General features: G+C 45.4%; 1 protein-coding gene across 1 annotated transcript in view; it reads right to left on the bottom strand.

Annotated features, from left to right (window-relative positions):
• The window catches only part of camta1a (calmodulin binding transcription activator 1a), a 265794-nt gene that overhangs the window by 48002 nt on the left and 201429 nt on the right, over positions 1-16363 (bottom strand). The window contains exon 6 of the mRNA XM_070910084.1: positions 6775-6846. Coding sequence (XP_070766185.1) covers positions 6775-6846 — 72 coding nt within the window. The remainder of the gene's footprint in view (positions 1-6774; positions 6847-16363) is intronic.

The raw sequence follows: 16363 nt of genomic DNA, 5'->3' as shown, positions 1-16363 counted from the left end.
TTAACCTTTCAGGATAACTGAATTATTTAAGCACCACATACCTGTTGTGGGCCTCTGTTTCTCCGCCTGGGCTCAGGCTGGTTAGAAGGCTGCATGAGTCTATGGCCACGCAAGCCTCTTTGACCGCAGAGTGAAAATGGCAAGACAAATGCGGCGGGGGATTTGTGATAATTGGCCGTGCTGGTGGGCTAGGCGACGGGCCTAGAGAAAAGGTCGCAGGCACTGAGGAACAGATCAGTCTGCCAGGAGGAGAGGACGCTATGTGAGCCTCTGGGGTTTAGCTCAACTTCTCTCTCTTTCTACGTATGGGGAGAGAGTGCTCCAGCAGGGGCCATTAATTAAGCACAAGAGTAACCTTCAATTTGTTTAGAGGCCCCGGTGTCACTTGTTTTGAGCAGAGACCAACTTAGAACTAACTCTATATTTTCTCTCTGACTGAAAGGAGAGGGTAGCAGAAGTGTTCAGAGGAGAAAGAAAAGTGATAGCATGGAGAGGGTCATATTCAAATGTTTATAAGTAGAAAGGATGGAGAGGGTTAATGTCAGACGCACCGTGTCTGTGTGACTGCACACAAGGAGGAAGAGAAGTGAAGGAGATGAGGGGAGCCACAGGGACATGGCTCACACCCCGACATGCTCGTGAAGCAGCTGTTCTCCTCATGGCAGAGAGAGTGGGGGCCTGCCAGCAGCAGCATGCTGCTGAGAGCACCATGGTCTCCCACCATAGTGCAGAAACAGAACGGCAAAGCCAGATACACACACACACACACAAAGGCATGTACACCCGCTGAAAGATATACAGACTCAAACTCACATTGCATATAATGTACTGTCACCCTTTCTTACCAGTCCACTGTCGAGGTTTTGAGTTGAACAGTCAGGTGGTGGAGTCAAATTCATATGCTATAAATCTGATCTCATACTCTGTAGAGGTGCATTTCCATTTGATACAAACAACAGCCTGCATAGCTAAAGGCAATTATATTTCTACTGCCTCCATTTGCCCTGAGGTTGTAGACAGCCAGTCAAAACCTCCCCAGGTTTTCCTGCCTCTCTATCCTCTCAGTGAAATCAACAGAACGGTGCCTGGGCTCATCCATGATTTATCTCAGTGAAATATTCATTATGTAGCCTTGCATGGTCTGGACGTATCTGATGTGAATCTGGACCTGACAGCTCTGCTCCGTCATCACACATCACCTGAGCTACTCTGAATCCGGCACCTGTCTCCCAGTGCTCAGCACAGAGGCAACTAAACTCATCCGAATGAATAGAGGACTCTGGTAGATATAAAGAATCCATCTGTCTGCCTTTAGCCTGCAGGCATGTCCGCTCTGGGTCTGTAGCTGCTGTATCCTGCTTTCACACCGACCTATGGCGGATCACCACAGCAAAAGAGCTACTCAACTTTTCCCATTCAATTAGCTAGAAAGAGAGAGAGAGGAGCCTCTGGCCCTGACTGGTGACGTGGAGGCGTGAGGCATGGTGAGTGCATGTGTTGGGACCTGCACATGATCTGCTTGGCCAGGCATATTGATCTCTGGAGATTGGTGAGCTTGTTATGAGATGAATAGGGGAGTTCAAAGGTGCTGGGTGATTTTTGATAAATCAACAGCCCAAAATAGGCCCAGGCTCAGATGTGGTGAACAGTTAGAAAGGTTATAACTGTAGGTTTCAGCACCATGGACAGCGCCGCATAGCCTACACTGCTCAAGGTTCTCTTTAATCACTCTGATAACTGCGATATCAGGCAGAGTTATCACTCTGCCTGTCCAATTAAGTAACCTTTGAATTATTCCATAAATTAATATTGCTGAAATACTGTCTAATAGTGCTGGAATGATCACAGGGACAACAGTGACAACTCATTTTCCTACATAACACTAATTCAAGTGGTTCCAGAGTCATTATACTCTGAAGGACTAATGTAATAAGAAAAATGTAACTGCAGTGAATGGTGATATTAATAATGTATTCATGTGAGACAGAGACTAGAGCGCAGTGGCCTAAGCTGAGGAAGGTAAGAGGGAGAAAGTGATAGCTGTGAAGAAACAAGGTCGTCAGCATTCCCTTCTGCCTTACCAGTCATTTCATTATCTCATCCTGCTCGCCTCCTCTTTAAAGTAGGAAAAGCGGGAGAGGCTATTGACCCCTTTCTGTGTTCGTGGCAGGCAGCAGGACAAATGAAGTTTCCCCTCAGACCCCCTCCGTATTAATATCATAATTATCCCCACCTCTGTGCCCCCGCCGGCCAGCGCAAACTCCACTGTCTGATTTGATGGAGAGGCGCAAGCAGGGAATTACATTCGATTAGCACTAAACAAGAGAAGGGGACACGGAGCGATAGAATCAATCAGTGCCACCAGGACAGGCGAGATCTTCTGTGTGAATGAGTGTGTGTCTGTCTGCGTGTGTGTGTCATGACAGCTTGTGGCTGGAATAGGTATGCCTTTAAAGGTACTATATGTAACAATTTACATGTATGAATCGCTTTTAATTGGCAATGTGTGAACGGACTGTAACGTAACTTAAAAAATGAGTCCATCCTCGACTTTCTCAGTTGCCTATAACAGCCTGTGGACGGATCTCTATGTAAAGGACGGTTTTTCTGAGAAAATCCAAAGGATGCGACGTTATGCGTGCTCTCTAGTGCCTTGCCTGAGCCTCTCTTCAGCTCCATGTTTAGTTCATGGATGTATTATAAGATCATGGTTCAGCACCCCTTGCCGACACTAGCTAACATTGGCTTAGAAATGGAGTCTGCTACCAAAACAAGTCCAACACAAAGTCCACATAGCTTGCTTGCTAATGCAGACAAATTGCTAGCTAGCTAATGTAGCAAAAAACTGTCTTGAGTGTATATCGTCAGCTAATTCATCCAGAGTCCTAAGGGTGATCTAACTAGTGATTGCTTTATACTAGCCAACAGTGGTGCAAGGCAGGGGCGGACAACTAGCTAACTGTAACCTAAGCTAAGGTAAGGTTGGCAAGCTAGCTATAACCTAGCTACGTGGCATGGATCTGGTGTTTTGTAGTCATTTGAAAACAGCAATAGCTAGGGTCCAAATAAAATATAGGAACATTACAGATAGTAACGGTGCTCTAAATATGATTGTAAATCACAGTAAATCGGTCTGGTGTATGTCATGACAGTGTTTTGGCCGATGCCCGGGATGTTTGCTTGCGCTCGTATGAATGAGCAACTGGATGCTGTCTGCCGCTCACTTAAAGGCCACCGGTGTCATTAATAACAAGGACTTTCTGAAAACTCCACATAGAACCTTTAGTATTAGATCTAGTATAGATCCAGCTGTAACTGACAGCATTTACACAGTGGATACATACTGTTATGATGTGGGGACTCGTGGTTTTTGTTGGCAGCATTGAAAATATACCATGATATGACAGAGCCCAGATTTTTACAAAATCTATTCAAATGGAGACTTTTTTTGAGTGACAAACCACACAGTCCGCTCTGGGCAGCTCTCTGTCTCAGCAGCAATTTGGATTCATTGTTTGCAACCCTAGGTAACTGCGGTGGTACTTTTCTTCAGTCTCAGCCGTTTGCGGGGATGGGCCAGACATTTTAAAGTGGTCTAATGCCATAGAGAGGTGGAGGTAGTGTGGTGGGGATGAGTAGATTGAGAGTGAGAGGTGAAAAGAACAAAAGAAAAAGAATGGAGTGAGAGAGGACCCCCCTCGCAGGTCTTCATTCCTGTCCCCTGTCTCATTACCCAGGCTTTGACTCAATAAAGAGTGGATAAAGAGTGGATAAAGAGGCACACACCCACAGACTAAACCCCCCTCCCTAAAACACCTTTCACCAACTTCACTCTGTCTGTCTTTCTCCCTTCTCGCTTTCTGGCTTTCTTGCACTGTCTCACACACATATCCAAAAATACACACATATACACACTATCCCCTTTCTCCTTATTCTGCTGTATGTTTTTTTTTTTTTTGCTTCAAATCTTTAAATCTATCTTTCTCTCCAGCTCTCCCTTCAGTTTTTTTTAGCCTTAACTTTTTAAAAGTTGTGTCCATCTCACTCGCTCTCTCATTCACAGTCCGTCTCTACCCTCTCTGTCCTCTGTGTTCCCTCCCTGTCGGTGCTGTGTAATAGGAGTTATTTTCATCCCTGTCTCTCCGTGACTGTGGCCGCTGGATGGCTGAATATTTACATTTTTCACTCACTGGTGACCTTTCCCTGTTGCCGCTCTGGGAGCTCCAGTCTCCTTGCTGCTCTGCTGTTGACAGACTACTGCCTACAAATCTCATATGGACACAGCAAATGGTACACAGGGAGTCAGGGACAGAGGGTTCAGACACTGGAGAAAGGTGGAAAAAGAGAGAGAGAAAATGAGAGAGAGAGATCGTTGTAACCAGGGCTGACTGTCAGTTGTCTGACTAAAAACGGCTTGAAGAGACAGAGGTTCTGAAGGTCTACCTGCATCTGCAGAAATATGGACTGAAGTGGTGTAATCTTTTACCTCTGGTGTCATCTTGACTGTGGTTTCCTGTCAGCACAGATGGCCTCCAATAAACTGCTCTGAAAAGAGATGTAAATCTGGGGCTCCATGAATGCTTGGTGCCAAAGAAAATACTTAAATAAATGCTTTTTGTTGGTTGGCAGAAGTTGTTTTGTTTTTTTGAATGAGTGGATGTGTTAGCTGCACACCAGGGCCTTGTGAGTCATGTAAGGAGATCTGCTGAGCAGTGTAAGAGAAGGAGATGTGAGGGCCAAGGATTCACTAACCAGTAGTTCCTACTTCTGCAATAACAGGAAAGAAGAGTTGAGTCAGTGAACTCCTCAAAGTTTGACGAGTGTTTATATGCGTGTATCCACAAACTGGCAGAGAGAGAAAGGGTGAAAATGAAGCCTGTAGATTTAAAAAGCGAGTGACCTTTTGTGACCCCAGCTCTCAGTGTTATTTGCTCTCTGTGCAGTGTGTACATGATTCTGAATGTGTGTGTCCTTGCGTGATTGTGTATGTGTCAAGCCTAGATTTGGCCTGACTCTTCCTGGAGCCGTGGCAATGTTTAATGCTCCAGTCATGCTCCTTTAGACCTGAATTTGACTTAGGTATAGGTTTTTGTTTTTGTTTTTAAATCAGTCTTAACAATACAACAAACAATACCGACATGCCCACATGTACGTTGAAAGAGTTGTCGGCCGCTGCAAATGTTCTCCCCCTCCATACTCACCGTGAAGAGATCCTTTACTATCGCAATTCCAATGTAAGTTATGGGAGACAAAATCCACAATCCTCCTTCCATGCTAAAATGAATTTGTCAAATCTTCCAAATCTACAGTCTTCAGTCCCTCTTTGTGTTACTATCCCTACACTGCAGCTAACTATTTCAATGCATATATGAGAATGTCATGTATTGTATTAAAATAGACTTGGAAAAAATTGTGAACCTATCCTTTAAATGAGCTTGTAATACCAGAACAAAACGACTCCAGAAAGATTTCCCTGACAGTTTGCAAATGGAAGCAGATTAAAGATAATATTCAGTATCACCAAAAAGTGCGTCCTCTGATCATTCCCAAAGTCTGAACACATACCACTGTGTCTTGTGTTATTTCCAGAGTCAGAATGATATATTCCAAATACCATTATTTCATTGTTTTCTTTGCTTTCATTACTTCCGACTTTAATAATATACTCTACCTCATTTGGAAAATATATGGCTTTGCTGACTGAACTCAAAGAGACAGGAAGAGACATACTTTTTGTCTGCTGGTGTTGTTATTACTGCCTGAGACACACACAGTGCCAACAGACAGAGCGAGAGAAATAAACAGTTGTTGTTTGAAAGCTTTTGTTTGCTGTGGGAACACTCTAATTATTTTGATTAGTATTTAAGCATTGTTGAGGCCAGTTTTCCCCTTTTGTCTTTTCCCAACAGGTTTAGGTCCTGTTTCGCTAACAGACATTGTCGGGGGGGGGGGGGGGGGGGGGGGGGCGTTCGTTAGACTACACATGAATTTGTCTTCTGGGTCTATTTAGTACAGCAGGCACAATTCTTCACTTCAGAAAATACAACTTAAGAGAAATTGAACGAGCGACATAGTAGCCAGAGTGTATTTATCTCAAAGATGATTTTTCTCCACACGTTTTATACTAGAATATATGAAAGACATAGAACTACAGACAGAGAGATACATAGATAGACAGACAAAGATAGAAGCAGCTCCACACACCCCTATTCTAGGTGTGTGTGCTTTATGCTCCCTTAAAATTGTGAGTGTGAATGGTTGTACATATCAGGCACCTTCCAGCAATAATAGCTGCCATGCTAAACGAGAATGATGAGATGTATTGGGGAGGTGATCAAAGGACTACTATTTACAACCACTCTCAACCTGCGGACTTGACGACCCACTGTAAGCACACTATACTGTACAGGGAACGTCTTCCATCATGCTTTTACTGCCCATCACTGCAGCTGTTAGACAGGGGAGATGGCAAAGCTTTTAGCAGACTGAGATACCGTCCTCCTGCTGGACGGCGTGTATGGGCAACGCCATCAGAAAAGAGAATGACTGGGAAAGATAAGGGAAATGGAGGCTGTGAAGAGAAAAGAGAAGAGAGAGAGTGAGGTGGCGGGGGGATAGGTTGATGTCTGCCTGCCGGCTGTCAAAGGTAAATGCTTCGGTTAAATGGAAACTGATATCATGCGCCTCATTCAAGTTCATGTGGATAGGCTGGGAGAGTTTGGGAGTGAGACTAAAGTGTGGTGAACTGTTGAGGAGGAGAAGAGGAGTTCTTACCTGGAGGAGCCAGTAGCACCTACGGTGGAAGGTGGGGATGATGGAGGAGTGTACGTAACAGCCATACAAACACTGGAGACAGTAGAGGAAGAGAGAAAGAGGGACAGAAAGAAAGGACATTAGTAAAGTACAGACAATAGGCTGACCGTGACAGCTGTGACCTTTGAACCCCTGACCTCTTCACTCCTTGCTTTAACTCCCACATGAACCTGCTGGCAGATGGTCAAGCTATTGTTCTCGGAAACAAGGCTGGAAGGAGAAGGTGGATGGGGTTAACCGGTGAACACCTCAGCACTGTCACCATATGACTCCTTCCTTCCTTTCCTTCCTTCTCTTTTACTCTTATCCTGTCCTGCTTGGAGAGAACCCCTGACAGAATGATTCAGGTGCTCCTTACTCCACCCCCCCCCTCCCCCATCACCCCGCAGGGCACCCCAGCACATAACTAAAGCACAGTGTTATTAATATCCTTATCGTAAACAGATAATACTGTGCCTGGGGGCTCGTTACCGTGGAGAGAGCTCGGCAGGGCTGATAACGCCTCCCGGTATCTGGCAGAGGGGCCAGGAGACATTTTTCACCAGCCGGCAGCAGAGGCAAACACAGCGAAGCACCGCGCAGCAAGGAACAGGAGCGAGGCAGCACTTATCCTCCTCCCGTTCTCAATCCTTCTCAGGGAGACCCACGGCCCCGGCTCCCAGGTGACCCAGAGGGATGGCTAGCCTGCTTTTGCTTGTTTACAGCAACAACAAGAGTCTACAGCACTCTCTCCCCCAACCCTCTACCAGCTAGGAAATAGGCTGTGATTTTGTGCGATACAATATTTGTGAAAGGTGAGGGTAGGGTGGATTGCTCTTAAGACAGGAAGCTTGGCTCTTACAGGAATAAATCAAACAAGCAGGTCGGAAGGGTTGAGCTTCACTCCAATCCACTTTGGTATAACTGTTTAGAAATCAGGAGAAATGCTGGGGTGATACATACACTGTTAGGCAGAGTGCACACACATAGACTGACACAGCTTCATTATTCAGCAGTTGCGAGTTCAATAAGTTAAGGCGGGTTTCCTCGGGCACTGTAGATGTGAATGGGTAGGCGGTAGGGAAGGGGGCAGGAGTGGGGGAAGGGAAGAGGGATGGAGGGTGGTGGGGAACGGGGACGTTGGGCTACATTGCTTGGAGGACCATGTGATAAATAGGTGCCTTGAAGTGTTTTATGTGCTCGTCTTGTTTAACTAAAACCTAGTTAAAAGGAGCAGGGCCTGCAGAGGAAGTCAGTCTGTATAAACACTCATTTGCCAACATCAAACCGTCTGATTAATTATACCAGAGTACCACTGCACAGCTACACAGACTGAGCACATGGTGAGAGACACATTACATAGCTAAAAAAAACACACTACACAGGTGCACAAACACATGTAATGTGTGTGCCCAACACATTCACACATGCCGACATCCTATGACCAATTCACAAACAACAAAAGTCACATCAGCCTTTACTGTTTCTCCAGGTGTTCCATTGTTCCAATCGCATCTATTGTGAACTGATTTCAATACTACCGAACTCTGTGTGCGAGAGTTTGAGATGGTGAAGGCATGCAGACTTCCTCCTGTTCTTATTTTTTGCTGTACTCTCATCCATTACAGCTGTCTGAAATAGGATGTATGCCTCCTCCCACTCCCATAGCTCTGCCATCCATTACTCCACGCTGGCAACAGACAGACACTTCCTCCCACTCCCATAGTGCATTGAACATCACATTACTACAGTCAACCACAACTGCTAGCAGCTCACACATTTCTACTGAGCAGTTTTGTAAGCATTTGTGTCATAAACTGTACTTTGTGCTCTTTTCAGGGATAAGGCAGTTGTGATGCAATACGGCACATTGGTCTATAAGGTATTAAACTGTTTATGCATTTCACTACAGTCATGTGTCGCAATACTTTTTTGTGAAAGGTGCTTACAAACAGAGATGCTATCATTCTGTCTATTCAATATTTGACTTTAAATGTCAACACCAACACTGGTACAACCGTAACTCCACAATCATTTTCAATGCACACAGAAAATGTCAGACTTCTTTTATGCTGCTTGTTTGCTAAATAAACTTGCTATCTTGTTAATTCTGATTACGGAGAGTTTATTGATATATCATAGTTAATACGGCTCTTGCCTTAAGCGCTTGGCCCACTGAAATGGGACTGTTGTGTGGCGGTGTGCAGTTGGATGAGGCTATGGCACGCTCCTCAGGATTGACAGGTGGGCCAGTGCAACAGGCCTCTGTGACTAGGGCGACTGGGGAGTGAATAAATTAGCCCCCAGGCTGCTTTCCTCTCCCTCTGTTTACTCCATTTCTCAACCACACAAAGCAGTGTGCCAGACAAACAAGCAGCTTAAAGCATAACACAACTGTTGCACCTGTCAGTGCCGATATACAGTAGGCATCAAACACATTTGCACACACACGTAAGCTTGTGCTCCCTCACCCTCACACCACACACACTCCCACCCGCTTACACACACACACACACAGAATTAAACAATGTGTTCTTAAGCACAAAACTACATTCACTCACAAACACAAAAATATTCACAGAAGCACAGACACATACTGTTACGCTCGCGCACACACCCTTATGCACACTTACACAGACAATCACAATAGACCAAGATAAAAAGGCCAGCCAAGATACTTTTGAGAGCACAAGCACGCCCACATACACAAAGCTCATCATACTCGAGCGCTTATCAGTAATTCAAGAAGCATATCAGTTACTGGTGTTTCTGCTGCTCTCTGCATGCTGAGCGTCTGGGTGACAAAGTGACGGCAGCAGAACCATTATTTGCTGTCTTTGGGCTTTGACACATGACAGCACATCACAGGGCAAGCAATTAAACCATAATTATACACACATATCATCTCATAAAAAGTGCAGTTTCCCAGCGTGTAATTTTGAAGAGCTTTTGCGCACTGACACAAAAACAGGGAAACAAATACATAGGTGTGCATATGCGCACACACATACACACACACACACACACACACACACACACACATTCACACATGTGAATGTATTATCGGTTCAATGTTGTCTTTGGCGTGCAAATGAGACACAATAGAACAATAACACACAATGGTTTATAGAAGTATTCACAAGCTGCGTGTCCATAATGTATTCATGCGCTGTCACTGCAGACAGCAGGAAAAAAGAGTTACAGCGACGTGTGTCCTCCAAAGTCAGACACTGATGCAGCAAATTCATTTGGTGTTGTCACTCAAGCAAGCGGCCAAGGCGATGAAACTCTGCCTTGGCCCAATGAGAGGGTATTATTGCCTGGCCTGAACACGCCCCCCCCTTGGGGTGTTAAAACGGTCCTGAGTGGAGCAGGATTGCAGTTCACACAGGGCAAGCAGGCCAGACAGCCCAGTGATAAACAGTTCGGCCTAAATGAAGCCTTCAGATATAAAGGCAGGGCCACAACCGGTTACCTGTCCTGCCTCCGGAGGCCACCGCTGCCCCTGGCCTGCCTGTTGCCTTGGCGACACCTCACTTACATTCATCCATCATGGCTGACAGGTGTCAGGCACAGCTAGAGATGGGTTCGTAAAATGCAAAGTCTGTGGAGGCAAATCTGGCAAGCAGACACGCAGATATAGTGGGACCGAAAGAGAGGGGAAACTCTCTCATTAGACCATAATGATGTGTGAAGACAGTCCTAATCAGAGCATGGCACCTTATTTATGTTGGCAATTTGCAGTTTTCCTGCCGTGATGCAAACGTCTTACTGTCAGAGGCTGACACACATTTGTCTGTCTGTTAAATTGTCAATCCAACTGGAATGAACCCACATGCACACGCACACACACACGCACACACACACACACACACACACACACACACACACGCACACACACGCGCACACACACACACACACACACACGCACACACACGCGCACACACACGCACACACACACACACACACACACACACACACACACACACACACACACACACACACAGAAACATTCCTGGCATTTTGTTAAAAACTCTTTCTTCCTGATTTTTTAAATTCCACCCCCCCGTTCAGCTCTGACTTTCCATTTATCTTCTATCGTAACATCCAGTTTTACCATTGACTCCAGTATGACTCGTGTGTCCTCTAGTGTTTCCTTAGCCAACATTTGTTCACACATATCATCACTCTGGATATGAATAATCTACAGTCGGATCTCAAATAAATGTCTCAGCTCTCGCTCTACTGAGTGACCTGCTTCACACTATTATACAGTTGTTGACATGGACATCCACCTGGTAAAGTCACTTCTGGCTCACCACTTCATTAGAGGGAATGTATCATTTTGTGTGTGTGTACTTCTGTTTGTGTGTATGTTTGCATGTGTCTGTTCACATGGATGCCTGGGGCAGGTGATTCAGCCTGGGGCACAGCAGCATAAATAGAGCTCACGCAGCAGCCAATCAGACAGTACTATCAAACCCCATCCGTGGAGAGAACGCAAAATCCATACTCAATAGAGATTCATGAACCATGCAAGATTCAAGCTACCCTGGCCATTGACAGCATCCATGATGACTATTGATCAACCAACGATTTCTGGCTCTATACAGACGTGATTGGATGACTTACGGCTGAAAAGTGCCACTTCCAGTTTGGAGGATGAGCTCATTTTCGACTGATACCGTAATGCTCTGAATTTCACCTGCTGTCTTTACAGTCAGCGCTCTGCTCTGCTCTCTCCCAATCGTTCAGCGGGAGTCAAATTATCTGTAGTGTCTGGTAGGGTGGCACTATGCCCAGAATGCCCGTAATATACAGTACCTCTCTTGCATTTTGGATTCAGAGAGAAATGCACAGCTCCTGTATGTTACTGGCACAATGACTTTGGCTTTTATCCCAGCTACTGCTTTCTCTATTAAGATTCTTCTCCTTCTTTATACCCCTTTAAATAAGCCACAACTTGTAAAGTTGTAACAGTATAATTCTTCAGTGCATCTGAAGACTTAAGCAACGGTTGATGAGACATTATACATAATAAATCAAAAGAGGCTTAGATTTATCTCCCCGGTTCTCTCCGTTGGACCAGCTGCAGCCTCTAAATCAGTCAAAACTGAGCGGGCTACAAAATGAATTGGCAGGCTGCACCGAGTCGCAGGAAAAAATGAAAAACAAACCAAAATTCCTCAACAAAGCAAAACAAATGATGCTCTGGAAAAATTCATGTGTTATGGAAATGACAAGCTCTAAAAATAGCATACTCATTGTAAAATAAACACAAACAGTTGATAAACAGGCCCTGAAGAGGAGAATTAATTAGCCACGCTGGACGAGTAAACACAGCTATACATCAAGTTCAAGAGGAAAACAATAACAGGGCTGAGGCAGTCAGAGAGAAACCCCTGACCGCCTGCCATACTGAAACTGACTTTCTCTGGCCTCATTCCTGAAGCTAAGGAAGACAAGAACAAATTCAAGACAAAAGAGAGGGAAGACATTTTAGGGAGGAGAACTGTGGTGATGAAGTTGGGTATAGGGGTTACACATTGGGCAGAGGGAGAGACGAGAGCGGAATGAGAAACAGAGGACAGAGAAGAATAATAGAGACAGAAAGATAGACGGGGATGTGGGGTTTACAGCCGCGCTTTTGCACGTGCCAGAGGAAGCTCATGCACATGCCCATGCACGTCTGTCTCCCTGACTGAAGACACCGTGTCTGTTGATGCTAATGCTAGCCAGCTGGGCTCACGGCCAAAGGCATTAAGTGGAATCGAATTCCACCAAACTAGCTTTAATCAGCAGGTTTTTAAGGTTAGAATTACTCTCCCTCTCCTCCAGCCCGCTGGCCAAGGTTAAAGCAGACACAGGCAGGGGCTGTGCTCAGCTAATGGGATGGAAGGGTGGCATGGGGCCTACGGCATGCCACCATACACCAACATACACACTAACACGCAAAAGCGCAAACACACATAGGCACAAGCACAGCTACCCACTTTAGCGCTTGCCAAGTCACACCTGCAAATGACAATAATGCACATATGCCTACAGAAATAGAAATACACTTTTACCTGTGTGTGTGTGTGTGTGTACGTGTGCAAGGCAAACACAAGCACACAAATATGCATAACGGACATAAGTGCACTGACACACAGGTGACACAAGCTGCATACAGATTCTCAGCAGGATCAGGTCACAGCCACACCACTTGTAAAATGAATCATCATTATCATCATCATCATCATCCTAACAACATCATTATGACAAAGCTTGGCAACAAACAAGATCTGACAGTAAGACACTAATGCATCTTGCGTGTTTATATCACATGTATATTTTTGCCTTTAGTTAATCGATTCCTTGACATCACAAACTATTAATAGCCAGCCTAGGTAAAGAGTAAAAAGATGGATGCAGGCCATAAATGTAAATGTATGGGCTTTATAGGCTTAACTGTCTGTGTCAGCATAGACAAATCATGCGGCTTAACAGATATTCATGCATCCTATAATATTTCAGTTAACAGGATCCTGTGACAAATGGATAAAGAGTATACGTACACATAAACACATCAAATAAACAAACCTTAACCAGTTTTCTGTTCTGAATGTAGCGCTGCATAAGGCCTATTCACTTAAAGTAAGCCTAACAAGAATGTTAAAAAACCTTAACACAAAAAGAGAGGTGAAACGGTTGGATGAGTGAATATATCAGGCTGTTTTTTATACTTCATGAAGAGCCAGTGGCGGCCTTGCCTTGACCTCAGCCTACAACAGCAGTCAACACATTGACACCTGTCAACAAAGGGAAGCTCAGTAAACCTTGTAGCGCTTTTGTCAGCTTCTAAAACATCAAACTGTGTTTCTATAGGACCCACACTATTAGAGGAGGCCTCACGCAGGCTTTCATTTTTCTTATCTTTCTCCTCTCCTCTCCTCGACTGACTTTGCTCGACACGTACAGTAAGAATGTGGCCTTACTTTGGAGATGGACTACAGATTAAATTAGCTTTGTTTTTGAAATACTAATAGGCTGTCTTGCAAATTTTGTGTTTGAACTCTCTGCATCTTGATAAAGCAAAACAGCTTTAGTTAAAAGCCGATGTGAGGAGATCAGCAAATTGTACTAATGTAAGGGATGACAGGTTACAAATGGATGTTAAGTATATGTGTAAAAGGTAAAATGGCAAATGGAAACCCATCATTATCTCAGGACACCACTTCCTTATCACCTAACCTTTGAGCTGACCTCTAGATTGCCTGTCGAGAACACACATGTAAAAAATGTCTTGCAGCAAAAACAGTAATGGGCATCTGTTTACATTACGAGCCTGGGGCCATCAACCACGACAGGCACTTCATTCCATTAAAAGATGGAGTAATGGATACAGCAATCAGCTTATCGTGCCACAGTTTCAAGGTCAGAGGTCAGCTGAGTCTAAGAAGACTTTCCCGTACCTGGTGTCTCCACCGCGCTTAGTCAAACCCAAATGCATGCGCTGGAGAATGGCCAAAGGGATATCAACACAGAACATGGATATACAGTATGTTCACTTGGATGGAAACAGGGACGGAGGGAGAAGAGAGTCACAGGTAAAGATGTAGCTACAGTGTACTAGCAGTAAAAAATCCCTCAAGAAAAAAATATTTGATCAGGCTTTAGTTTTTTTTCCCCCCGTCATTGTCCCCAAAAGCTGGCCTCCTATCCGGCCCTCAAGGCATGTTTCGTATTTAAAAGGGAAATAATTAATGAATAAAACCATCACATGGTGAGACTGCTGCTGCTTAATAAACATAGATGGCATTGTTTGAGTCTGTATGACCGCCCATTAACCTTCCCTTGTGTTAGCTGAGGTAAGGATAAAAGTGCCACTGTGTGGAGAAGGGGAGCACGTCCTCTGCATTAATGAGAGCAAACCATCCAACCCCCTAGAACACACACACACACACACACACACACATGCACGGCAGAGACCTGCTGAAGATGACATCACAGGCTCAGCCTCCCTGCCGTGGGTTATGCCAGGCAGACATGCTGCCTAATTGTAAGAGAGAGCTCAGATTTGTAATGCTCCACACTTCTGTTAGGGCTGATTAGCGGAGGCTCGCGGCTTCTCCCCCTGCCGTGATCTATAGGCACTCCAAATTTCCAATATCTCCGGTGTGAGCAAGGAAGAGCTGAGAGAGACTGTAAATCATGACAAGTCCTACTGAGCGGAGGAGAGAAAAAAAAGGATGGATGGATGGAAAGGGAGAGAGGGAGAGATATTCAGCTTGTATGGAAACATGAAGAGGGGAGAGGGATGGAGAAAATTATTGGGGGAACAAGATGATGGGAGAGGGAGTAGTGCACATATAGAGGGGAGAGGAGCACACATCAGGGAGAGAGTTAGGGAGGAAAGAAGAGAGGAGAAGAGAGGAGATATGATTACCAAGGAAACAGCAAGAAAAAAATTCCCGCCGGGGAGAAAGAGACAGAGAGTGTGGAGCAGACAAAGAGGAGAAAGAGCATGGGGGGAAGAAAGGGAGTGGGAGGACAGAGAGACACAGAGAGAGAGACAGAGAGAGGAGAGGATAGAATGAATGCTAACAGGGAGCCCAAACCCAGTACTGAGGCTTTATCCTTCACAGGCGGAGGAGCAACAATCGCAAACACATTTTCTCTCGCCCTGGCCCTAAGAGAGATAAAAAAGCAATTTGTATTCTATTCCTATTCAGCGTCGCTTGGCCTGTTTCTCTGCCTGCATATTTGTAAACACAGCTTTGTCAGAGCAGCTTAATCTTCCCAACACAAACACAGACTACAGGAAGGAGGGGCGAGGAAGGGTGAGGAGGGGTGAGGAGGGAAGAACGGTGATGAGGGGAGAGGAGGGTAAAGGACGAGTGAGAAGGAGAGAAGAAGGGTGAGGAAGGGTAAGAGGGTGAGGATGGGAGGGGAGGTTTGTGGTGTAACCGGGGGTCATGCGAGAACCCGGGCAGGTCATCAAGGATCAGAACTCGTTTCCGTCTCTGCTGCCACAGGATGCCCTCGTGTCAAACTCTGAAAGTCCCATTGTGTGACGTACAAACACACACACACACACACAAACCATTGGCTGACACATTCCTCCCCTGTCGTCGTCTCTACCCACTGGCCTAAAGTCCAACAGACCGGATTACTGACAGAAGCAAAAGAACAAGCGTTCCTCATCATATGGCCTGGATGTGACAGATGGAAGAGGCGGACCCTTGCGCTTCCTTAACTGTCACCATGCCTCTATTCAGTGCTTATGCTGCACATTTTGCCTGTCATGGAGCGTACAGGTATGCACTTCCAGGGTTTCAGGGGAACCAAAGTCCACGTTCTGTGCAGGCCAAATCACACAGTCAGTGCGCAAGGACAAACACATCACTGCGACCGACTATACGTGAAAGGAGAGACAGTGAAATAGAGAGAGGGAAAGGGAGAAAGAGAGCAGACTTGGAAGTGGCGATCGTCTGGGTGCACATTCGCTCACAGAGGCGTGAAATTAGGCAGAGTGACACCTGCCAATACGCACTGCATTAAAGCGCACTAGGTTCACCCCACTCTTTGG

Source organism: Enoplosus armatus, chromosome 8 (assembly GCF_043641665.1).
Source record: "Enoplosus armatus isolate fEnoArm2 chromosome 8, fEnoArm2.hap1, whole genome shotgun sequence".
Taxonomy (NCBI): Eukaryota; Metazoa; Chordata; class Actinopteri; order Centrarchiformes; family Enoplosidae; genus Enoplosus; species Enoplosus armatus.
Note: the sequence above shows the minus strand (reverse complement) of the source record. Positions and strands in the feature narration are given on the sequence as shown.